The 25687-nt window shown below is 60.2% G+C and overlaps 1 protein-coding gene across 2 annotated transcripts in view; it reads right to left on the bottom strand.

Moving 5' to 3' along the window:
* The window catches only part of SDK1 (sidekick cell adhesion molecule 1), an 882012-nt gene that overhangs the window by 39512 nt on the left and 816813 nt on the right, over positions 1–25687 (bottom strand). Inside the window, exons 33-36 of one of the 2 annotated variants that reach the window (XM_078440087.2) lie at positions 25357–25492; positions 23798–23857; positions 21772–21873; positions 955–1070 (exon numbers count right to left, since the gene is read on the bottom strand). In XM_078440087.2, coding sequence (XP_078296213.2) covers positions 955–1070; positions 21772–21873; positions 23798–23857; positions 25357–25492 — 414 coding nt within the window. The remainder of the gene's footprint in view (positions 1–954; positions 1071–21771; positions 21874–23797; positions 23858–25356; positions 25493–25687) is intronic. The other variant, XM_078440088.2, reaches the window with a different exon arrangement.

Raw genomic sequence — 25687 nt, 5'->3', positions numbered from 1 at the left:
ATCTTGCCTCCAAGCTCGTAAGACTTCCCATTACCTCATTAATCACTGTAACAGCCCTGCCGTGGAGGAAGGTATTTATTTTCATAAAACACCGACCAAAATCATTTTTAAATGGACATTTAATTGGCCCGATAGTCATCAGGGCAGGCTGGCCCACAGAAGCTGATGACTGACCAACCTGGGCTCCGACACACCAGTCGGGGAGAGTCATTCGGGAGAAGGAAGGGGGAGATTTCAAGGGACGGCCCCGGCCTGCTTTCTTCAGGCTGTTTTTAGCTGATCCTTCTGAGTTGTCTCCGAAAACGTGGCCTTCCAGGCAGGTGTGCAAGGAGTTTCCCGCCCCCAGATGAACCTACTCTGGGTAATTACTCACTGGCCTCCTGTCTTTCCTCTGCCCAATCTCCGGAATGTTGAGCTAACGTGGAACCTTAGTGTGGTGGTTCTCAATGTGGGGTGCCTAGGAACCACACCCCTGGGGGAACTTGCTACAAATGCAAATTCTTGGGCCCCCTGCCCTGGGCCTCATGAAATATTCAACAGAGATCCAAGGGCAGTGTCGGGCTGGAGAACCTGTTCTCTTCAGCCAGATCTGTTCTGCTGTCAGCAAAGATACTGGAGGCTCCCAGAGCGGGTGCAGCAACAGGAAGGGTGCTGGGCAGGGCCTGGGAGGGACAGGCTGCCGGGCACAAGCCAGCTGCACGGTGAACCAGGCCCCCACCCCCAGGCCGAGAGGCAAGGTCAGGCCGAGCCTGCCCCAGCCGCTCAGCACTGACCCCGGCTGTTCGTCCTGACGGTCAGCTGCGCGTGCAGGGGCAGGACGGAGTGAGCCGAGGGCAGCAGCCGTGGCATGCAGCCAGGGTTCCAGCGAAGCCGCTGGGAACTCTGGATTTAGGCCACTTTCCGGGCCTCCAAGTGACCTGGAAGGAAGAGCCAAACCATGCGAGAGAGCATTGCCTTGTAGCCCTGGATGTTCCCGTTCTGGCTCTCGGGTGGCGGCGGCTCCCACGTGACCTCCAGCTGGCTGGCCGTGAGCGGGGTCACCTGGACGTTCTGCGGGGCCATGGCCGGGGCTGGGGAGAGAGCAGCACAGGAGAGGGGCTGAGATGGCTTTTGGCGGGTGCGGGGCCCCTGGCTGCAGGGTGGGCGGCCTCAGAGCCTGCCCCGGGGCCGTGCAGCTTTTAGGCCAGGGAGCGCCACACACGCCCTTCCCGGAACCACGTTTTCAGTTGGCATAAAATGGAACCTGGAGGATTACGAAGAAAATTATATTAATTATAATAATTATATTGAGACGCGGTTGGCAGAGTGTTCAGAAACAAAAGCGTGATCTGGTCGTCTGCGTGCGTCGTGGGTGGGTGCGGGACGTGGGTGGGGGGCTGTTGCTGAGCGAGCTGTGGGTCCCGCTGGCCGCACGCACCATGCTGCTGTGTTCACGGTGGAGGGAGGCAGTGCGTTTTGGACGGAACGCGGAGAAAATGAGGCACCCACGTGTCCGTCCCAAGTTCAGGAATCTCGCGTTGTGGAGCCTGGCTCCCCGGGTCTGGGCCGTCCTTCAGCGGCGACAGGACCAGCCTAGGCTGGTCCCCCATCCCTGCCCTCTACCCAGGCCCCTTATGGCTCGAACTCTGAGGACCCAGTCCTCGATTGCGACCCTGCCCTACCGCCCTGGGGACCACGCTGTGCCCGGAGAGGCGGAGAGGACACCATGGCCGTGGCCCGGCAGGCGGCCCTGGGGAAGCTGGGATGGCACCGAGAGCACGTGTGCACACACAGGACACGTCTCCGCTCCGTCTCTGCATTCCTCGCCGGGCATCTGTGCGGGACGCACTCCTCTCTGCCTCCCGGGAGTCCTTCCCTTCTCCCGCCTGTGTGCACCCCAACAGGGCTGTGCTGGGCTGGACCCCAGAGCCCTGGGAGCCGTCTGGGGGGGCTCGGCCCGCGGGCCCACGAGCACTGCCTTCCGACTCAAGCACGTTCCCGGCCACGCACGGAGACCACGCAACAGCCGCTGTCCGAGGGCGACAGCCCAGCACGCTGGCTCTCGGGAGAGAACGACCTTCGAGAGTCACCCCTTCCCCTCTCCCCCCACCCCCCGCCCAGTGTAGAATCAAATAGTAATTAACACCCACTCAGCCTGACACCGACTATTTATTTTGTTCTAACTGTGTGGTTCCCGTATTATCGCTGCCCACCCTGCCGTTAATGGAAATGTTAATAACCCACACCAGGTTGTTGTGACAGATGCTTGGCCTCATTATCAGAAATTCTTATTTACCGCTCCATTAAACAACAGAATCACACAAAAAAACAATTCAATCAAAACTAACTGGAGGAATTTTAACAGCCACATTAATAATCCAAAACATAAATAAAGTTAATGTCTTTTGCATGTTTGCCATCGGCAACTCTATCGCAAAATTACTGTTGTACAATTAAAACGTGAAAGGCGAAATTGAGCACGGCCATTACCCCGGTAGTCGGTTAGAACCGTCTGTGCGTGGTCTCCCCCGACCTCCGACCCCAAGGTTTCCTTTTCAAACCCTGGTCCCACGACCCTTCTCCGGACACGGAGGTCCACAGAAACCGGTGCTTCTGCAGGCTCGAGGCGGCTCCTGGAATTCAGGGGCCACGTGCCTGGACAAGACCCGCCGGTCGCGTGCGGGGCGGCTGAGCCACACGAACTGCCGTCCCCAAGCTGAGATGCTCCGATGTGCCCACCAGCTGTCCTGTCGCACAGAGCTTTTGTGCCGTAAAAATGCCGCAGGGAGTGAGGGTTTTTTTGATGATGACACAGGCAGGGAAGAGAGAGAAATGTGTGTAAACACAGAGCAGAGCGTGTCGGTTTCGAGACCTACTTTTCAGGCTCCCGGAAGCTTCTGGGTCTCCGTCCCGGCAGGACGACCTGACTGGGGAAGGTCCCCTTGTGTACGGCCCCAGATGCAGTTCTGGTTTGGCATGGAGCATGTTCGGAGGGAACTGATGGAGCCTCTGATGAGCCCTTGTCTGATGGCTCTCCCCCCTTCGCCCCCGTGGTGTATAGAATGCTTTGGGACCATGCGTGAAATCAGTTTTTAGAAGCAATTTAGCGCAGCGCACTCTGGCATTTGCTGATAGCGGATCGCCTGCAAACAGCACCGAAGAGGGGCTCACAAAGGTGAAGGTGCAGAGTGGAGGTTCTCTCCGCACGTCTCATGTCGGGGCTGACGATGCCGCCACACAGCTGTGAGCCAGTCCTTGGCAGCCACGGAGCCGCCAGAGACAGCGCGAGCTTCTAGAGGCACCCCGCGCCTGGAGATTTCTGGAATCTCCCGGGCTTTTGGCTGGTTGTGTAGGGAGGCCCTGCAGGTTGGGTGCTGGGGGCTGCACGCTGGCAGGCAAGCCCCACAGAGCAGGACGGGCAGCTTACTCAACCCCCTAGGCGGACTCGCTGCCCCCGACGTGGCCACCAGCCGTCAGTCACTGGGAAACAAACGGCCACTGGAACAAAATGGCTGTCTCTGGCTCAGTCTTAATTTGCTGGGAAGCAGAGAGTGCTGGCTCATGGCCACCTGGCTCCAGGCCCACTGGATCACCAGAATGACCTGGTCACTTAACAGTCCTGAGCTACAGACCCTCCACCCTCTACCAAAACATCGTCCCCTCCCATGGGAGGGTCATCCGTCTGGCCCGTGGAAGTCTCTCTCTTGCAGGGACCCTGCAGACCCTCCGCCTCTGACTCTAGTTTGGTCGATGACAGGGGAGCGGTAGTGACATGTGGGTAGGGGTGACATAGGCCACCTCCCAGCAGAAGCTTCCAGAGGGTTCCCTGGCCAGATGCACGGGGATTGACCCCTCAGTCTGTGTCTTCAAAAGAAGACGACAGGAAGCTGGAGAGAAAGAGCTGGCCTTGAAGGATGGGGAAGGTGCACGAGAGAAGTTGCCACTGGTGTTTCAGCCACGCGGAGTCTGTAGTTATTTGTTGCCATGGCACAATGTGCTGGAAATTTCCTGAATGTCAACGGGCCTTAGGCTTGGCGCTGAGGGGTAGGTGGATACAAGGATGCGGAAACAGGTGTAACAAGAGACAGGTCACAATAATCATGATACAGGGTGTAACGTGAGGGCAGGTTCCAAGGGCCACGAGAAGTCACTTCTGGCTGGGGGACACAGGCTCTTTCCTGGAAACAGAGTATCCTTCAAAAATGGGGCAGATTTAACATGGGACAACGGGCCAGGGAAGCACGGGCGAAGTAAGAGACAGGAATGGGAAGGGCGAGGGTACGGAGGTGACAAGGCAGGGTACCTGCTGGGGTCACATCAGACAGATGGTCATCAGATGCCAGTGCTACCTGGGGCCACACCAGGTGTCTATTCATGCCGAACCATGCTAAGCCATGCTAGGCCATGATAAGCTATGCTAGGCCATGCTGGGCCATTCTAGGCTATGCTAAGTTATGCTAGATCATGCTAGGCTATGCTAGGCTATGCTAAGTTATGCTAGATCATGCTAGGCCATGGTAGGCCATGATAGGTTAAACTAGGCCATGCTAGACCACGCTAGATAATTCTAGGCTATGATAGGCCATGCTAGATCATGCTAGGCCATGTTAGGTTTCTACTTTCATTTTTTGTAACCCAGTGATTCATTATTTGGGTAGAGCAAACTTTTAACTGTTACTTTGAGGATCATTGTTAACATTTTAATATAACGAGGTTAAGTATTTCTTTATATAATAAAAAAAAATTACACATTTCTCAGTTCACTTTAATTACATCAACCCCTTTCTGGCCAAACACTCTTCCTGATTTCCTGTCGAAGTAAATAGGAAACAGAATTCTCTAATGTAGTTTACCTTCTCAGCACACTTGGCCAGCACATCTGTTCCCCTAAGCCAGGATACCTGGAGACAGGCTCCAGCTCGGGGTAATTATCTAACCTCCGGGGCCTTCGCAATACATAAAGGAGGCTTAAACAGATCATGGCTCTTCAGCTCAGCGGGGGCCAAGTCAGAACTGGAGACAGAGCAATGACTCAGAGCAGGGAAGTCGGGAAGGAGCAGAATCTCAAAAGGTGAGCCGGGCCTGCAGACACAAAGGCTTCGTTCCCTTCTGGGCAGGGGTACAGTTCACAGGAGAAAGACAGGAGAATCACTGCCGTCACCGAACATAAAGCCCGATGCCCGCGGTGCCCCACGAGGCCGCCAGCCCTGCCTCGAGAAACTCAGGGTCTGTCAACGACCATTCGGTGCGACATCACACGGTAGTTTTTTTTAAAAGCCTGCAACAGACAGTTCAAAGTGAGAAGACGGTGTTTTATAAATCCGTGATAAACAGAGAAGACTAGGATTGCCCCTTCCTCAACCTCCAGCCCCCTGTCTCTAGAAATCTGCAGGGTCTTCTGTAGAGTGCTCTCATCTAGTCTGACGGCTGCTGGAATCCTAGCAGCCCACGAGGGGCATGACGACGGCGTTGAGGGCGGCATTGAAGCTTGGCGTCCGGGCTCACTTCACCCTCATGGCCCGCAGAGGCGGGGGCTCGTCGCTGCCATTCATGCAGGGGAGGCTGGGGCCGGAGAGAGCAGGGCCCGGCCCCAGGTCTCCACTCGCCCCTCACTCTAAGCCGGGCAGCTCGGCTCCCAGCACCATGCCTGGGGGTGGGCAGGGGATTCAAGGCCACGTTCCTGGGGTCCTGGGGCGGCCGCCTCGGCCCAGCGCCTTGTCACTCAGGCTGGCGCTCTGCCCTCCAGCTCAAATGTCTGTCTTTGCTCCAATCACCTCACTGCTGAGCCAGAACAAACACAATTCTAAGGAAGCTTAACAAGAAAAATCAGGAAACTGGTCACAGAAAACCTATTTTTCAAAGTAATCAATGCCATGGACTCCAGGCTACAGAGGCTGCAGGCCGGAGGTTGTGGGAAAAGCCCTGGATGGTGAGTTTTAGGATCCAGGCTCAGCCTGCGGGACCTCGGACACAGTTCAGTCTCCTGGAGCCTCAGTTTCTTTTGTAAAATAGGAGAAAATACCAGACTCAGTGGGTTTCAGAGACGCAATGAGCTAAGTCTTGAGAGGGTACAGATCAGCGGCCAGCAAGGAGGAGGCGCTCTGTAAGGCGGCCTGAACACGGTGTCTCGCTCCGAGCTCATTCCCCCGCCCTCACCGACTGGTGAATGGCCCAGTGGGTGCGAATGGCACATTGGTCCTGCTTGGCCTGTGTCCCCGTTGGGACTGTCGGTAATTACGTCACCACGTGCTGACGCGTTTAAACGTCCGTCTTTCCTCACGGAAACGTCCGTCTTTCCTCCTCATGAACCAGGAGCCGCACAGGCATGTCCTGGGCACTCTGCCTTCCACAGCCCTGGACGCCGGTACCTTGGATCACGGAGACACTCCGAGGACCCGCCTTCTGCTCCCCGCACCCTCCCTTATGTCATCTCCTCTTGGGAACACTTGCTTCCGACCACGGAACATGGCAGACACGGTGGCCAGTGGCACCGTGATGAGCTTGCAGGAGACTGTCTCTCCATAGCTCGTGCCCCTCCTGCCGGCCCTCTGCCCTGCCCCCTCCCGTACCCGCTCTGACGAAGCCAGCGGCCATGTCGGGAGATGCCCCACGGAGAGGCTCATCAAGGCCTCCGTCCAACAGCCCACGAGACACAGTCCTGCCAACGACTACACCAGCTTACAGATGGGCCCTTTCCCGGTCCAACCTTTGGATGAGACAGCGGCCCTGGCTGGCACCTTGGGAGAGACCCAAAGTGGGGGACGCAGCTAAGCTGTGCCTGGATTCCTGGGCCCCACACACTGTGAAGCGGCACAGGTGTGTTTGAAGCAGCTGCACAGGGAAAATTTGTTACGCAGCAGGAGCTAACCAATACACCCAACAGGCAGGAAGGCCCAGACTCTGCACATCCTGGGCTCTGCCAGACGGGCTCGAATCTGGTGTAGCGCTGCTCATAAATGTGGGATTTCATGGTGTTCAAGCGAGAACTCCTGTTATGTCCAACGCGTGTTCATAACTGGTCCAGACCCAGCTCTGGGCTTGGCACCGCGAGGGTGCAGAGGAACACCGCTCCGGGCCTTCTGATCGATAGATGTGCCTCAGGCACTACGGAAGAGTCTGGAGCTTGGGGGGGTTTGAGGGGTTCTGCTACCGGTGCCTCCAGATCAAGGGCGAGGGTGAGATCGGGAAGGCTCTGAGTCATGACCGAGCGAGCTTGGACGTGTGGCAAGGAGGAGCGGGGCCCAGGCAGGGGACTCAAGCAGGGGACAGGGCAGCAAAGGTGTGCCGAGGACACTTAATCTTCCCCGGCTTGGGATGCGGGCTGATCTGGGATCACGTGGCAGCTGCAATCCCAAGATGCTGCTTTCACAAACCGTGGCTTAAAAAGTTGCTTCGGGGCGCCTGGGTGGCTCGGTCGGTTCAGCATCTCTTAATTTCGGCTCAGGTTATGATCTCACGGTCTGTGAGTTTGAGCCCTACATCGGGCTCCGTGCTGATGGTGCGGAGCCTGCGTGGGATTCTCTGTCTCCCTCTCTCTCTCTGCCCCTCCCCTGTCCACACATTCTCTCTCCCTCTCAAAATAAATAAACATTTTAAAAACTTTTTTTTAATAAAAAAAATAAAAAACAGTTGTTGCAACAGGCAGGGAGGTTGAGGCCTGAGAGTTTCAAACCCATAATCGCACACGTGGCTCTGTCACCGCTATTTCAGTGATCCAGGTGAGCGCCGAACATCTGATTCCATCCCGTGGCGCTCCCCGCTTTCCGCCATCACCGATGCCGTCGCCGATACTGACTGCCACCACCTGCCGGCAGGAGATGCAGGGGTGAAAGCCGCTCGGACAAGCCAGCTGTGCACTGGCACCTGCTGCTGGGCTTTTCTCCTCGCCTACGCAGTGACCGTCCCGCCAGAGCAAGACCCAGGCCCTGCCAGGCCCCGACTGCGTTATAACCGCTGGCGGTCTGTGTAACGCAAACCACAGCCCGCATCCTATGCGGACTGTGTTCGCCAAACTCAAGTGAGAGGAAGGATGTTTATCCTCACGTCACACCTTCGAAAACTGAGCCTGAAGGGGTTAATTTGTTTGGCCCAGAGGGGGCTGGATTTGAACTTGGGTCTGCATAACCAGAAGGCTGTGTTGCCTAGGTAAGGGCTTTGGGAAGCTTTCTGTGAAGGGCCAGACAGCATTTTAAGTTTTGAGGGACACAGGTCTCTGTTGCAACAACTCAATTCTGCCTCTGAATGGCAAAAGCAGCCGCAGGCAGTAAGCAAACGAATGGGCGTCTCAATAAAACTTTATATAAAAACGGGCACTGGCTGGATTCGGCCCCTGGGCCTGGTTTGCAGACCCTGCTCTGAGTCAATACAGAAAGGGCAGGGATGGGAAGGGGGTCCTCGCCTGCCAGCTTTGTCATATATAATGAGTCGTGTCGTGTATAATGAGGAATGTCCCCGGCCACCAGCCTCCCGAGCTTGTCTCCGTGATGTAACCCTGCACCCGTCAGGTACATTGGGAACAGCCACCAGGTTCTGGCCACCGGGGACCCCTGTGAGGGTCGAGGGACGGAGAAGTACGCATGTGCCCAGGCAGGCAATGGGGGGCCCGGGAAGTCTGGAGAGGCAGGTGACACGATGCAGGAAGCCCCAGGGGATGAGGCTGCCAGAGACTGGCTTTATTCATGGTGCTCTCATTTTTTTTAAAGAATGGATAAATCTTTTTTTTTTTTTAAATTTTTTTTTTTTGGGGGGGGGAGAGAGAGCACAAACAGGGGAGGGTCACAGAGAGGAGGACAGAGGATCTGAAGTGGGCTCCGTGCCGACAGCAGTGAGCCCGATGTGAACCTCACGTGAGATCGGGACCTGAGCCGAAGTTGGACGCTTCATCAGCCGAGCCACCCAGGCGCTCCCGTGGTTTTCTCTATTTTTGAAACCCCATGTTCTGATTTTGATTCCAGAGGGCCTTGTTTTCTAAGAAAAATAGCTTCCTTGGATGAGGTGGCTACACTGATGTGTCCTGCCACCACTGACCAGCTGAGCATTGCTGGAGAATTCTCCGGAAGCTTGGGTGCTTCCGTTTTTCTCACCTGCAAAATGAAGGTAACCTCTGAGCCCCACACCCACTGGGACGTGGCAAGTTTGAGCCAAGACAAAGGACACTGCAGGCAGGGTCGCGGGGTATCTCCCCCCAGTTCCTACTCTTGTCCCACGTCCCAATGCTGGGACCCGCTGTGCCAGATGCCAGGTGGCCTCCAGGCAAAGCTCCAGATCAAAGGAACCAGTTGAAGAAGTCCGTGTCGGAGTGAGGCTGGGGATCAGGTCGCCAGCAGGGACACGCGGAAGTAAGCCTCCGCCCTGCACAAGCTGGGCTGCCCCTCACCCCAGCTCTGACAGCGGGGGCGGGGCAGCTGCAGGCCTACGGACGCCCTCCTCCCCGCCACCAGGGAGGCCGGCGCAGACCTTCCTGCTTTACAGGAAGGGAAGTGAGACAGCGTTCTGACAAGGGCAGGCTGGAATCTGAGCCCAGAGCGTCCTGTTCCAGGTGTGGCCTCAGGGATGCTGGCCTGCCCCAAACAAGCCGGGGAGGTGAGAGCCCACGATCAGCTAGTCATCGAACGACTACAAGGCACGTGCTGGGGAGGTCAAGGCACAAGAGAGGCCTGGGGCCTCGGGATGAAACTTGGGGCATCTGTCCCCAGGCAGCAGGTGCACCTCACGCAGGACACAGATGTCCGTTCCTCCCTCCAGGGTGAGCTGCAGGCTGTGAGCTGTGGGGCATGCAGGGGGCCCCCCACCACGCCTGGGCCAGAGGCGAGGAGGCAAGGAGGGCTTCGTGGAGAAGGACTTGAAGACTGGTGAGAAGAGTCAGGTGGGGCCAAGTCGGCTTTAGCCATCAGACGTCTTTCCGGAAAGGCTTTGTGAGCGGGCAGGGAGCACCGTGGCCACAGTCGTACTCTTGGGGATGACAGGGCTGCACCCGGGGAGGGCACTGGCCGTGAGGACCAGCTGGGCGACTGCTATGACGCCACAGGCAGGTGAACGAGGGCGGTGGCCACAACAAAGGAGAAAGTGACAGAGTGTCTTTGATGTCGGGGACCGCGAGTCAACAAATGGCGACTGGCCGACGGGTCATGGGGATCGAGGACTGGGAGGAACCAAGGCCATCACCCGAGGGGCCGCGTGGGATTTGGGGATGGATGGAGGCATTGCTCCCGGGGCCACACACAGGTGTAGACTCGGGAACCGTGTGGCCCCTGAGGATGTGGGAAGGAAGGTGACTGTCCTGAGAGAGGGGACCTACAGAATGGAGTGAACGGCACCAAAGAGAGGGCCAAGGCGGAGCCGGGAGCCAGGGTGCCACCGAGACCGAGCTGGAGACGGCCTCAGTCAGAGCAGGTCAAGGGCAGAGCTGGAAGCAGCCTTAGAATTTCCAACAGCAAAAGGGGCTGAAGCTGCTGAGTTTCGAAGTGGAGGAAGGAGCTGAAGGCGGAGAGGAGCTAATCCCCCAGGAGCCTGTGTGCTGACTGCATACTTGATCATGTGAAGGTGTTATTAATTTTTCTAGATCTGATAATGGCTTCATGGTTATACACACACACACACACACACACACACACACTATATACGTATGCATATATGTATGTGTTTAAGGAGTTCTTTTAGGGATACGTGCTGGGGACGTTTTTGAACGAAACGATACGATGTTTAAAAGAAAGGATAGGATGTCTGAGAAATGCTTCTGAGCCAGTGGGCAGAGGGCACAAGTGCAAATCCCGAGGAAGCAAGGCCCCGCGTCGGTGCCGCGGCGGAGCGGGCGGTGGGGGCACGGGGGCGCGCAAAGCTGACCCGTCTGCTGCTGGGTGTGCCGCAGGCTTCCCTGCTCAGCGGTGACACAACAAACAAAAGGGAGAAGGTTCTTGAATTCAGGAAGAGCTTGGCCGGGAAGGAGAGGCACGGGCAAGGCCCCGGGCTCCGGGGAGAGACTCTAGGGTTGGAGCTCTTTCAAATCCACCGTGTGGGGACGATGCCTCCCTCCCCCCCAGGGGAGGACCCGTCGTCTCTGCACCCAGCAAGCACGCCAGTCTCTGTAAGGCGTGAAGACCGCGCAGCCAGTAAGGCTTGACCCTGAACAGCCACGCCCCGTCAGAGGTCACAGGCCAGGCCATCTCTCTGCCCAGAGTGTGTGCTGCCCAAGGGCAGGGCCTGCCTGGGCCTTTCCCCCTTCAGTGGCCTCTGGAGCTGCCGAGCGAGTGGGCGCTCGGCCGAGAAGTCTCAACCCATCGCCAATATGGTAATCAGACAAATCTCCCGAGAAGCCGGCCGAGGACTTGGACTCCGGATTGCACGATGTTTGGGATCCTTTCCAGATACAGCATTAGGCATTCAAATATTCTCCATAACCTTCCTCATTGATGGAAATTAGGTTATTAGAAATGTCATTTATCTACCAACATCTCCTGGGCCTCACGTCTGCTAGGAAAGGCAGCAATCCAAGGCGGGGAGCTGCATAGGGAGCCCGTGGCACGGGAGAGAGGCGTCCAGGATTGGGGGGCCAGGAGATGCTCACTGTGGCCGGAGGGGTCCCAGGGGCCTGTCTCAGGAGCAGATTTTATTTTCCCCCTACAGACAGTGGGGACCCACTGAGCGGTTGAAACACAAAAGTGATGGGATGAGGGTGGGTTGGGGAAGGATCACCCACGCAGGGGTGTGGAGGGTGGGGTGGACATGGGGATTCTGGAGGCTTCCACAAGTCCCTGCTGAAGGGCTTTCGGTCACACCTGTGGACACAGTCCGTGTCCCTCGCGGGACTGCAGCCCTGCCCAGGCTCTAGGAGACTCCTTTCCTGCCCTCTGTCCCGGGGAGCTTCTCACTGCACAGCCAGCTTGGTCCTCACGGCCCTCCTGGCTCAGCCCTCCCCTCCCCTGCTCAGTACCCTAGCCCCTGTGTGCTTGCAGTGGCTTTATAGTTAACACGGCTGCCTGGCTCGGTCATCTCACTCCCCTCATGGCCTCTGGACAGGGTTTCCTGGGAAAAGGGATGCTGAAGACTGCCTGGAGGAGGTGGCAGAGGGCCAGGACCGTACCTTGCAACTCTCCCTCGCCTGGGGAGGGGAGGGGCAAGCTCTTAATGTCCTCATCAACATCTGCCCAGTCTGCCAGCGTCAGGCACGGAGACACTGGGGGAGGCCCCTTGGTGGGGACTCTCCAGTCTGGACTCGGAGGCAATGGCTCATCAGGTGTTTGTGCATCACGGGAGCCCCAGAGGGTGAGAAGGAGCCTACGGAGCCGCCTCCAGGCCAGGTGAGGAGCTCTGAGCACCTGCTGCTCATCTGAGAGCCACGACAGCGACCCTGCCTGGCGCGCGGCAGGTCTCGTGCCGCAGCTGACGCCCAGGCCACAGGTCATGACAGCCCGCGTGCAAGCCGTGCCTCCACCTACACACGGCCTGGCCGACTGGCAGACCGGCCGCCGAAGCTGCCCGTGGTTTCCATGCCGTCATGAGCCTGCGTTCCACGAGTAGTAACCTGGAGATCCCGCTGCACGAGGACGAGATACCGTGGGCCCGTGAGACGAGACCTCTGCACGAGTACTGCTGACTCTTGGCCGCACAACCGTCGGAGGCCAGGGGCGCTCAGAGCCTCCGCCTGTCCCCTGGGGTTCGAGACCAGCTCTGTCTGCCGCTAGGGGGAGCCACAGCAGCGAGGAGCCGCGAGATTGGGCTCCCAATCCAGCCAGCAGTAATTAAAAGCTGACAAGAAAGGTGGTTCGCAGCTAAGTCTCTCGTGCTCTGAAAAGGAGCAAGGCAGTCGTTCCCAGATTCCCTTCAGTCTTGTGACGCGACACACAGGCTCAAAGCCACCCGATGGCACCTGAAACAACCCAATGACTGCAGTGTGGGACCCTCTGTTTTCCCTCTTCAGCAAAAGGTGTCCTGTTTCAGTCAAAGGCCCCACACGGGGCACTGCTGACCTGACCTCTCGTGGGCGCTTCCCACCGGGCCCAGGAGAAAGTCCTGACTCCCGCTTTTGGAGACAGAACCTTGCCAGTCCTTCTTTTTCCCAGAGGGACAACTGCGGTGCCTGGACAGCCAGGTGGGCCTGGGACTCTGGCTGCCGTGGGTACAGTGAAGACAAGCTGCTGGGGTGTCAGGGCTCCCAGAGATCACCCTGCCCGGACCCAGTCCAGGTGACTCCCAGGGTGCAGCCAAGGGCAGGGCCACTCCAGGGAGGGAGGGGGGTGGCGAGGGGGAGAAAGGTCTGCCGAGGGAGGGTGAGCTTCGTGACTCCTCGGGGCACTTTTATATCCGTTTGGAATGTGACACACGTTCCGCAAAAACCCGGCAGAATTTGTCAAAATGATGGCAAAGTTCCTAAGAATGGCTGAGAAGTTCTGTAGGACAAAAAACAGGATGAGCGCCACTAAACAGGAAGAACGCGTAATAAAGGGGGGGCGGGCGAGGGGACGGTGGCACCAGGGCATCGGGAGGAGAGGTCACGCGGAGATGGTGGGATCGGAGCGACGTCTCCGAAAACCGACCACTGAGAAGCTCACTTTGACCAGGCACCAAGGCCGATTCTGGAGGCGTTAGGGGGCGTCTGGGAAAAATGAAACCGTGAAAATCTGGAAGACAGTCTAGCTACACGCGGGGCTCCTGGATGCAAGCGGTGGTCCAGCACGTCCAGGGGCCTGACACACAACTGGAACACAGGGAAATCAGCAACGAACAACAGAAAAGGGAAAGCGTGGGCCACCAGCAGGGTGGAACGTGACATCCCTAATGTAAACGGAGCCCTCACACGTCAGCCCGAGAACAGGAAGCCGGTGCGAAACGGCACCGCCTACAGTCACGGGCAGTTAATGGCAGAGCAGTGACTTACAGGCCTGAGGACTGAACAACAGTGACATAGATTTTCTCCTAACAGACGAGGCAGGACCTAAATGTGGACCCAGAGAGGCCATGAGACCCACATCCTGGTCACCACTAAGCGGGGTGTCAGTGTGTTTAGGTTCCTCCAAGCAAAAATCGCTCATGTCCTTTGAGCCAGGGGTTCTGCTTCTAGCGTTTTCCCCCAAGGAGAGAACCAGAGAGGTTTTAAAAGACTGGCAGCAGTGTTCACAGAGGGTTTGTTTGAGACCGTGAGGTCCCGCACCCAGCGCCCCATGCCAGCATCCCCCGTCGGCAGAACAGCAGGAAGAACCCGAGAGGTTGTTTGCGAAGGTCCCCTGCCAGCTGGACCGGGCCCGGGCCTGCCCCATCGGTACCACCGGCCTCGTTCAGGGGAGGCGTCACCCATGCAGCAGTGAGCCCCGCTTGCCCGCTCCCCCAAACCCCTCGCACAAACACACCATTCACCAGATCCACGCGTGACCTGGCCAAAACCACGAGTCCCAGCTCCTTTGAACCAGCTTGCAGCCCCCAAGCCTCTCCTGTGTGGAAATTCTGGAGTCCCCGCTGCTTCCGGCCCCAGGAGGGGGCTACCGATGCAATCCCAGACCCGGTCTGGAGCCACGCCTTCCAGACCCCGATGCAAAGGGCAAGATCTGGAGAAGCCTCGGGAGGCTGGGAGGGGGCTGGGCCCAGAGACCCTGCGACATCGGCTGGACCGGCGGGGCAGAGAGGACAAGTGCACTCCGAGCGTCTGAGGGCTCAGCGGGCGTGGAGGGGTCTCCTAGCCTGTCCCGAGCGGGAGCACGTGTGGGCTCCATTCAGCCTCCGTGGATGGGCGGGCGGCACACGTAGGTTAATTCGCGCACGTCCGCAGGAAGGTGCCGGGGCGCTCACGCAGGGAAGGAGACGGAGCAGCCAGACTTGGGAGCGCATGTGGCCTCTGTGCCGGGGCACTGGGACACGGGGGCTGCACCGGCCCGGCGGCCCCGACCCCACGCGGACGGCTCTGCCTCGGGCCTTCGGTGTGCCGGGCCCGTCTGCAAGTCCACGGGGATGGGGAGGCTGGGAAAACCAGTGCTGGGCCCTCCACAGTCGAGGCAACGGAACAGGAGGCCCAAGAGGAGACTTGAAGGTTCGGATGAATGTCCCAGCTGGGCCCCCGCTGAGCTAGTGCCAATAGCCCAGCTGTGTCGCAGAGCAGCCCCCACCCCCAGGCACCACCCGGGCCTTCCCTTTCATCTCTTGTCCCCCAGCAGCGGGAGGGCCTTGGGAGCGGGCGGTGCTTCGGGCACTGGGGTCATCCCATTTTACAGGATGGAAAACAGAGACCGGAGTAGTAACCACCCAAGGACCTGCCTCGCGTGCTCCCCCACACGCGTGCCCTCCTGCTCTCCTCTGTGACACGGGGCAGCTCCCGAAGGCCAGAGGGGCTGCTCAAAGCTCTGCAGGGTTTTGACTTTGCTCTTGGACCCTGGCAGAGAAGCCTCTGTCCGGGGCCAGTAACACCGTGGTCAGGCCAGGGGAGGGTCCTGGGCCTGGTGGCTGGACCCCTCGTGAGCCCGATGCCCATATGCAAAAGAGACGGGTGGCTTTCCCCCTGCAGGACGCCGTGGGGCCTGAGCTCCCGAGCCCACCCTGCCCAGAAGCCCTTGGAAGCAGTGACCCGCCAACATCTCTGCACGGCGATCTCTATGATGGCAGCTTTTCATGGCAGGAAGTGAAAGGTGAGGCTGACCTTGTGTTTCCTCCCCCGGAGCAGGGCTGCTTCCCTGAGAGGCTCCTGCACACGCACCCCTCCCCTCCACGGCAGCCCGCCTCGCCCCAGGCGCCCAGGGCTCTCCTCCTCCTGCGTGTCTGGTGATGGCTGGAGCCCCGATGGGGCCATCCGACCGCACACCCGGGTCACAGGGTCCGCCCGGCCTCTGTGGCCTCTGCAGCGTGCCCCGTGGTCCTGGAGCCAGACCGCAGTCTCCGGGCCCACGGCCAGGCCCTGAGCATCAGGTGTGCCCGGGCCGTCAGCTCAGGCCCAGGCCGAGCACTTGGCTGCCTCAGTCACTTTCTGGGCCAGAACTGCTCCCGGCCGACATCTCCCCGTCAGGGTCCCACTGGGTGTTCTCTCCTCTGCCATGACCAGCTCGGCGCTCTAGATGGGCTCGCGTGAGTTTGGAGAGGGACTGCGTTCTGTCTTTAAAACTGGGCGGAGGGGCGCCTGGGTGGCTCAGTCGGTTGAGCATCTGACTTCGACTCAGGTCATGATCTCGGGGTTCGTGGGTTCAACCCCGTGTCGGACTCTGTGCTGACAGCTCGGAGCCTGGAGCCTGCTTGGGATTCTGTGTCCCCTTTATTTCTGCTCTCCCACCCCCCCTTGCGCTCTGTCTCTCTGTCTCTCAAAAATAAACATTAAGAACAAAACGAAACTGGGCCGAGGCTCAGAGGGGAGGCAGAGCTAGAGGCGGTCAGGAGCGGCTCACCTTGCCCCACCCCTGAAGGGCAGGTGGAACGACAGCTGTCCATGCGTCCCTGGACCAGGGCGCCAGGCCAGGAACCTCTCGTTCTTCAGCCTCACCGGATCTTCACCATGACCCTGTGACAGAGGCCTCAGGAAATCTAACCCCAATCCACAGGGGCTCTCGCAACACCCCCTGCCTCCCAAATAAGGCGGCTCGGTTAGAGCCCGCCAGCGGCAGGGACGGGCTGCAGCAGACAACAGCAGAGCTGAGCGGGGGCTGCTGGGCTGGCGGGTCGGGGCAGGTGCCGATGGGCTGAGGGGTCCCCACGCTGTGAGAACGAGTGCCGTCATCCCCCTTTCCTGGCTGCAGGAGCGGGAGGGTCCTCTGCTTCCACGACCCCCACCGTCACAGGGGGAGCAGGTGCTCCGGCCCCACGGGTCAACCCCAAGCGTTCATGATGGGATCACTTCTTGATCAGAGTGGAAGGGGATCTGAATGGAAAGCCCTGGGCTTGGTTTGGGGCCAGTCAGGTCTGCTCTGCTGAGTTTTGTGAGAAGCCCTCATGGTGTCGGGGCTCCTGGGCTTCTGTCCTCCCTGAACGAACAGCGGCCGCGGGGCAAACGGGAGCTGGGGCTTCCCAGGGGAAGCCTCCCTCTGGGACCTCCACGCGTGTCCCTGACCCGGGGTCTCCGCCCTCTGGGGCTCCGCCTGCTGTCATTTGTCTCTGGTGTCCGTGCCTCTGACCTGGGCTGCTGGTTCCCACCACCCCCACGCCCCCCGTGCCCCCCCTGCCCGCCCACAGTGCTCTAGAGTACTGCTGTGTTCCAGGCAGTGTCCTGAGGACGTTGGGGTGAATCGGACGGGTTCTCCGCTCCGTGGGGTGCACAAACACAACGCAGATGGGAAGTGCAGGGGGCTGTGTGTGCAGCATGTTCTGGGACAGGGTGGGGAACACGGGGTCTGCCCGCAGAGACGGGGAGGCAGCTACTCCCCCGAGGTGCAAGCCCCGAGCCCGGGCTGTAGGAAGGCTGGGGTCTTCCCGGGGACGGGAGGCGAGAGCAGGGATTGTGGGAGGCAGAGCTGGTGTTCGCTCCAGGGGAGAGTGGCCTGGGAGGCCTGGAAATACAGGCAGGGGCTCATGTGCCCGGCCCTGGCCCAGGGCAGGAGGGCAGCCTGATCCCGCAAGTGGGGGCCCATCCTTGAGTGCCACGTGTCTCGGAGGCCAGGATGTGGGCTCCTTTCCAGAACCGAGGACACAGAGAGGGGCCTGGAGATTCTACTAGGGACGACGGGAACAGCAGCCATGCCACGGCATCCCCAGACGGGGCTCTGTACCTCTCCCAGGGAGAGTTCTGGCCGCTTGGCAAACTCTGCCACCAGTGCTATGCACCCTGCTAGAGTGAGCACCCATTCCCCTGGGGATCCTCCCTCCCCTTCGGTCCCTGTGCTTCGGGTACGGATGACATCGCCGGCTTTGCGGACCTCAGGCCATTGGCCACAGCGTCTGGTATGCAGATGGGTCATAAAGGCAGGCTCGGGAGAGCCAGTGGGTTTCCCCTGTGGGCGCTATTGAAGGCAAACTCCCTTCCTGCTCCCTGGAGCTGCAGGGCCACTGAGATGAGAAGCCTGCCCAAGACAGGAGCAAACAGGAGAGTGGAACCAACAGGGGACAGCATCCAGCTTGTTAGGATGCTGGATCCAGCCATGCCTGAACCCGTATCCGGGCTCTGCAGCTGTTTTCTGTTACGTGAGTTAATAAATGATTCTTTCAGCTTAAGCCTGTATGCCTTGGGTTTTTATCTCCTGCAAACTGGAGTCCCTGCTGATGTATTATCTTTATCGATTTGTAGTGCCCAGACTCAGAAATCAATCTCAATGAGAAATTTCCTCAAAATCCCTTGTCTCCGTGAAATGAAACAGACTTGAATATTATACATTTGGGCTAGACTGAGACCTTTTGACTCAAAACATTGCTTTGCAGATGAGGCCTGGCAAGTCGAGTGTCTGACCCAGGGTCTCAATCATCTGTTCACAAATACTGACCGGCCCTGTCCGTCACATTTCGCACATTCATCCTGTGGGCGGGACAGATGAGTCAGGGGCAGAACCAGCATGAGGACCCAAGTCGCCTTAGTCTTAGCTCACAGTGTTCCCCTCTGCTCCGTGATACCTCAAGGCTGGGCCCAGAGTGGTTAAGTGACTTGCCTGTGGTCACACAGCCAGGTACAAGGGATGGACTCCCCTGCGGCCCCAGGGCAGCTAACATGAGCACCGAGAAGCCTGCTTCCCTGTCTTCTCCCCCGAAATACCAAACGCCCTCCCATTTCATCACCTGGGGTTGTGGTCCTGCTCCTTCCCGAGTCCCGAACCTTAGGGCCCAAACCCTGGTCAGTGCCCGTCTCCCTCCGACACAGGCAGGCAAGTCTCACCCTTTCTCCTCCGGGGTGCACGGCACCCCCTCTCCTGGTGTCTGCCCGCCCTCTCTGCCTCTGTGTTGTGTCCTCGGGAGGCTGGAACCCACATTATGGTGGAAGCAGCAAACACACAACCTCCCTCCCTGCCGTCAGCCATCCGAGGTCGCGCGGGGAGAGCAGACCTGTGGGGCCACGTGCCTGGGGGTTTTCACGTGTGGCTCCGAGGGGAATCCCCTGGCGCAGAGCCTGGACCTTGGCACTTAGGGGGCTCGTCTGGTCCCTATCCCCGCTGTCTGCCCGGGGGAGGGAAGGGGTGGCCTCCCAGCACCCCGGCTGCCCGCTTCCCAAGGGTTCGCTCCTGCACCCTGCCTCGCTGCCCTCCCCTCCCCTGTGTCAGGAAGAGTGCTCCGTGGAGAAGCATGGCCACCGCAAGAGGGTGCCTCGGGCAGCAAAGGTACGGGGGTCACGGCAGTCAGGGGCAGATGCCGCCGTCACTCGTCGCTTTGCTTCAGGATGAGGCATCATGGATTAGCCCTGCCCCCCACTTACTCCCGCCCGCCCTGAGACACGAATTCCATCCACTTCATGGCAGCTGATGTGGGCACCTCCCGGTGCCAGGAGTCCCTGAAGTTGCTCTCCTGCCTCATCCTCATGGGAGTTTGGGGGCCTCTGTTTGCAGGACAGTAAAGGCGTTCAGGTCCCCTTTGGTCCTAAGCTCAGGACGAGGAGCATCTTGAGACAGTTGGTCGTGGTCCCGTGAAGAGGAAGCCAGGCCAGTCCCATGTGACAAGGGAAGGCAGAGGTATTCGCCGAGCGCCCAAGGCCCCGGGCACAGAGGGAGAAACGTGGAACTCTTTCTGCGGGGGGTGTCGGAGAGCTTTCTGGAGAAGAACACACACTGCATATAAGTCCGCTTGGGGACTTTAAAGCCCTTCTCGGTACGTCCTGCACGTGCCCTCGGCAAGACAGCTGGCTCTCCAGAGCGTGTGCGTGGGGCCAGATGGCCCTGGAGCCTGGGCTCGGTGGCTAGAGCCTCCCTTTCCTGGGGGCGACGGGTCCAGGAGGCTGAGGCCGGGCGAGGTGGGGAGACAGCATGGGGCGCAGGTGCGTGAGGGACGAGGCGGGTGGCAGGACTGGCCTGGAGGGAAGAGCTGGGGCGGGGACCCCTCCCGGAGAGGGGAGCGAGACAAGGGGCCCGGGCCCCGCCCGCGGCCTCCTGCCCACCGGGGCTCGGCGTCAGCTCAGCGCCGCTGGAAAATCCCCGTGTGCCATTATTCACGGCGGCTCTTCTCCCAAAACCCAAACGGCGGTGACAACCCAAGTGTGCGTCAGCGGATGCAGAGAGAGAAAACGCGTGTGCACACAGCGGGATACTCCACAGCCACGAGAAGGAACGAGGTGCCGAGATGTGCTACGAAACTCGAAAACGCGTTCAGTGTAAGAAGCCAGGCACAGGAGCACAAACATCGTGGGATTGATTCCACTCGTATCAGACACTCCGAACGGGCGAGACAGGCTTCAGTGGGGGTGGCGGCGGAGGGGGGGGTGGGCAGAGGGGAGGGACCGCCGGATGGCGAGGGCTCGGCTCTGGGAACACGGGGCTCCGCACACGGGTGGCGGTGAGGGCGGCCCAGCATCGTGAACATGCCCCAGGCCGCTGAGCGGCTGGGACGGTGGAGTTTACGTCGTGTACAGCTGACCGCGGCCCAAGACAAGCCGACGGGCCACCACGGCATAGAGCGCGGAGCTGGGCTTCCGGCCCGTGGTGATGCGGCCGGCCGACACGGCTCCCGGCGCCCACCTGCCTCCTCCCTCTCTGGCCGCAGCCCTTTCCCTGAACGTCCGCCCTGGTCTCTGGGTTTAAGGCTCTGCCTCTAGCGACCCCCGGCCGGCCTCGGGTGCAGCTAGAGCCAACGAGGGGGAGGGAGACAAGGGGCCCCGGCCCCGCCTGGGCAGTTCAGGCACCACCGATCCCAGCTGGCTGGCCGTGCTCTCCCTCTACCCACCCGCCTTGGTGACCCACGTGGTCCCAGGTGCCAGAATAGGACTGGAGCCCCACGCTTACAGGCGGCGGGTGCCTCGTCCCCTCCCTGCCCGTGCTCCTGCCTGGCCTCCATGTGCTCCTGGGAGGCCAGGGGCGTCTGCCCCGAACTCCGACTGCCCAGCCCCCACACCGTTGGCTCTGAGGAGCCCGTGGGGACAGATGTGAAGACAGGCCAATGGAACCTGTGCTTTAAGCATCTCTTTCCCTCATCCCTTGCTTGGCCTTTCCAGAAAAAGCCTGCCAAGTTAGGCCCCCGGCGCTGCCATCTGCCATCTGCCATCTGGTTTATGACTGTAACCTCTCCGAATTTCGAAAGGTCACCTGACGCGTTTCTGTGGGCGGGCCCAGTGGCCGGACCTCCCTCTCCGAGCCTGGGGCTCTGTGCTCAGGGGAGTTCTGGTGGTTCCCGGCCCAGAGCACGGCCCGCTCACTGCCCCCACAGACCCGAGCCGGGTTCCCCCAGCAGAGGAGGAGGAGAGCGGGCAAGGGCCCTCGGGCCGGAGGGGAGGCAGGGGACGGAAGCCCGAGCCGATCTCAACGCAACATGATGCCTCTACAGAAGGGACAGCCCTTGAAACAAACTCAGGATCCACGTCTTATCTAAAAGGGGTACAAGCAACGATCCGGGTGGCTTTCCGAGGCCTGAGATGGGGCCATTGGCAAGAGGTCGGGCTGAGGCCCAGCCAGGGACCGAGGGCGACAGAGTACAAGCATCCCCTGCAGATGCCAAGGTCCCCACACGCCCGGATGCCCATGTAGGCCGCAGCCTGTCTCCCCTGGAGCACGTCCTGGTGAGCAGGAGGGCTCCAGATGCCAAACAAACCGTCGGGCCTGGAAGCAAGACTGGGAAGCATCACCCCGGCCGTCGGGACTTTCCAGCCCTCGGCAGATCCCGACTTGCCCAGCGGTGACCTGGAAACCTCCCGTCCGCCAGCATCACGCTTGGCGCCCGAGAGCGCCAGGCCAGGCCTCTCGGAGCTCAGGGGCGCTGGGAACTTACCGGCCTCGCCGACAAAGACCTCGACGGGCGCGCTGGCCGGGCTCTCGCCGATGATGTTGTAGGCCGTCAGGACGACCTCATAGCGCCGGTATTTCTTCAGATCTACGGGTCAAAGGAGACAGCGGTCAGCTCGCCCGGGCCCGGGCCCATCTCCCCGCCTGAGAACCACACCAAGGGGGCGGTGCCACCCGGGAGTCGCGGGGGCACGTCACGAGCGTTTCCTTCCTCCTCCTTCCCTGGCCCGGGACTAAAGGTCACCCTGTGCAGCAGCAGAGACCCGTCCCACTTGCACTCAGGGTAAAGGCAGCAGCAAGGCCCCCTTCGGAGGAAAGAATCGAGGTGACAGAGTGTGACGTGGGCTTTGCCGCTGGCTCCAGAATCTCTCTGTAAGAACCGACGGAGTGAGACCCTGGCGGTTAAAAAGGAAGTACATTGGCCTCGGAGTCTTTAACAACCACATCCTGGGAAGAGAAGGGTGTGCGAAGCCACGTATATAGGATTACACAGGGCACGCGGCCAAAGCAGCCGACCTTTGAGGCAGAACATTCTGGAAGGTTCTCCCGCTGGTGGATCTTGTTTCGTCACAGCCTGGCTTTCCTGAAGCCCAACGTGCGGGTCTGACCCCCTGAGTGAGTGGTGACTTGCGCCAGGCTTCACATCGTGCCTCCTAGCGAGCCACAGGTCAGCAGAGGTTCAGAGCCTCAGGACGCTGAGTTCCTTCCACCCCAGCCTCACAGAGGTGCCCACCCGGCCCAGCAGGGGCCTCTCCCCCACCCTCAGCCTTGCCGAAGCCCTGATGCCTCAGAACCCACCGCCGTAGCTTGTTAGTCTCCACCCCGGGACCGTGGGGCTCTTCAGTGTTACCTGAGACAAGCCAGGGCGTATATGGACGGGGTGTAGTGGGGCCCCTCTCTTGCTTCAGAACCCAGACTGAAAAGGCCGGAGCGAGGTCCGGCCGGGAAGCCTCATCTCTGGAACCCGGGCCCCATCTAACCCTCTGAGCTGATCCTCAGCCTGGGACGTATTACATGCACACGGGGAGCCAGGCAGTAGATGGGGACGCGGGGCAGATGACAGACGATGGGGCGTGTTTGGGGTGCAGTGTGGAGGAGGAGAAAATGGCTCGCCCGAGGCCTGCCCGGGCACTACTGGGATGCAACGGGATGGCACTGGTAAGCCCTGGGAGAGCGCCCCCCTTGTACCCACATTCCAGTCCAGGGAGGCCCTCTGCACGGAAGGGGGTCCCATCGGGGGCCCCCTCAGCCCCACATTTGGACCGTGAGACCCTCTGAGGACCAGGAACACAAGGACAAGTGACGTGGTGCCACCAAAGGGAAGGGGCGATGGACGGACGGATGGCCGACATGGGCTGAGTGCACGCGGTGGGGCGCCACTCAGCCTTGGGGAAGGAACAGTGTCTCGAGCAGGCTCCGGCAGGGACCGAGCTCCAAGGGGAAGAGGACAAGGGCTGTGTGGTTTCGCTCGTATGTGTCCCCGAGGGCTCAGATGCAGGGACAGAAAGTGGAAGGTGGGCGCCAGGGGCCGGGTGGGGGGACGGATGTCCAGTGGGGACAGGGTCTCACTGTGGGAGAGAAAGGAGCTCTGGAGGCTGGCGGTGACGGGCGCACGGTGCTGGGAGCAAGCTTACGGCTCCTGAGCCTCACATTTCCCAACCGCTAAGACGGTAAATTTTATGGATATTTTACCACAGTCAAAAAAAGGGGAACAAGAAAAGGCCACAGGGAGCCAGACGGGAGATCTCGCTCAACCCGACTTTCCTTTCTGTCCCAAAGTCAAAGACCCGCTGTCAGGAAAACCCCTTCCCAGCCTCGGTTTCTAGAAGTTTCCTTTCCTGTCTCCCTGATGGTTTTGGTGTGTTGAGAACAGCGTTTGAGAGGGGAAATTCCAGAAATTAGAGCCGTTAATCCAAGCTGCTTTTCACTGGGTCCACCGAGAGGCCAACTGGCGCTGGCCCCGGCCTGCCCCGCGGTCACAGCCCCTCCTGCTGAAGGCGGCGCGCACTTACGTGTTAATTCATACGTCGTTAACGTGGAGCTGCTGTTCACGGTCTTGAAGCTGCTTTGGGCTATTAGGGGCGAGCAAGGCAGAAAGGCAGTTAGCACGCGGGGAGCGGTTATTGCAAACGATGGGCCGCGGAGACGGAGGGGACGGCACCTCGCTCGGCAGCCACTGTGCCCCCCACGCTGCCCGTCCAAGGGCCACAGAGACCACGCCGCGCCTGAGCACTTCCTCAGGGCTCACCAGGGCAGGGGGCAGGGGGCAGGGGGGGGGCGTGGCCTGCACTTCTTTCTTCCTGCGACAGCCAGGCGCCCGGCCCGTGACAGGTGGGGCCTGCGCTTACCCTCTGATTAAATGCATGGGATTAGAATCTGCCACAACAGCACAAACAACACTAGAGGAGACGGGAGACGGGCTTCTCCCAGGGTGCCGACTCTTCCAGACGCCCCGCGGCAGGTACGGCTGTCGGCCTGCCTGCGCTCAGGTAAGAGCCCCGCTCTGTCTGATGCGGGCCGGCAAGCCACAAACCAAGAGCACAAACCAAGGACCCAACCACATCCTGGCTCCTTTTATTTGGTTGTTTCGAATCTGCTACAAAGCCTGGGGGGGGACGCTGTCTGGCCATCAGCAGGGAACACCTGTGGGGTGGGGGCGGGGTGGCCAAGAGCCTGGGCAACAAATGCCACTGCTTCCTGTCAGCACCACGCCTGGGGCAGGCAGCCTCGAGCCGCTGTGGGTCCGAGGCCCTGCGACCCCTTGGTGGTCGGTGGCAGACAGCGGGCATGGGGTCCCCGAGCGCATGCTCTGCAGCCACAAGGAGGTTGAGGGGCCAGAAGTACCTTCTGGGACACCATCTGGGGGACACCTTCTGACCCCCTTCTGAGAGAGGAGGATGGGAGAGAGCAGCGGCCTTTCCAGAAGTTCCAGAAGCTGCCTCTGCCGCTGTTGCATCCAAGTCCTAGCCCGAGCCAGGGGTACCGGGAGCAGAGGTGAGCAGGCGGATGGGCCCCGGGAGAGAGGAGGCGCCACTCCACGCGAGGGCTATGTGTGCACCGAGGCCGGGGAGCCCCCTGACCGGACCCCACCGGGCAGCGGCCAGCGGCGCGATACCCCCAGAGGGCCCGGCCGGTCTCCTCCCTCCCGGCCACACCCCACCAGCCTGACGCACCAGGGGCTTGGGTGAGGCCGTCCAGGAGCCCCTCAGCTCTTCCTGCCTCCTGACCATTTAGCTTTGCAGGGGCCCTTGTGAGTCACGCCTTCCCTAGCATGAAATCCGTCTCCGGGGCAACCTATCTCCCGGGACTCCTGCTCCTCGAAGCCTCCCCGGCTACCCTCCCCGTGGAGTTTTCCACCGGCCAACACCTCTCTGCATGCTGGGGCTGCTGCAGGGACCCGTCCGCCCCAGTGGCTGTGTTCACCGGAGGCAAGCGGCATCTCCCCTGGCCCTTCAGGGCATTTACCACCATGCTTTGCATGCAGAAACATGCACACTGGTCACCCGGGGCCCTCACTGCCCGCCTGGGAGCGCGCGGCGGTGCCTCCTCCGGGAAGGGGAAAGCGTCTCACCTGTGAGCTCGGCCCGTAGAGCCGAGGGCGTTTTGAGCGTCTTGGAGGCCGTGGCTGAGGAGGCCTCGGACTCCAGCTCCCGGTAGTAGATGCGGTATCCCTGGAGAAGGCCGTTCAGGCTCTCGTCTCTTGGAGGCTGCGAATACAGCACGGTCAGCCCACCGCAGGGGTCTGGCGACCTCTGCTTCAAGTTGAGTCAGCCAACAGCACTGGGCGGGGGGGCATCACTGATTCAAACAGGCGGCTCTTGGTTATTTACGAACAAAAGGGCCAGTGCCACATTCACGCAGAGGAGCACAGGGCACCCTGAGGCAGAGGGCCAGGCTGTGGA

Source organism: Panthera onca, chromosome E3, assembly GCF_046562875.1.
Source record: "Panthera onca isolate mPanOnc1 chromosome E3, mPanOnc1 haplotype 2, whole genome shotgun sequence".
Taxonomy (NCBI): Eukaryota; Metazoa; Chordata; class Mammalia; order Carnivora; family Felidae; genus Panthera; species Panthera onca.
The sequence above is the reverse complement of the archived record's forward strand: the minus strand, read 5'-3'. Positions and strand labels throughout refer to the sequence as shown.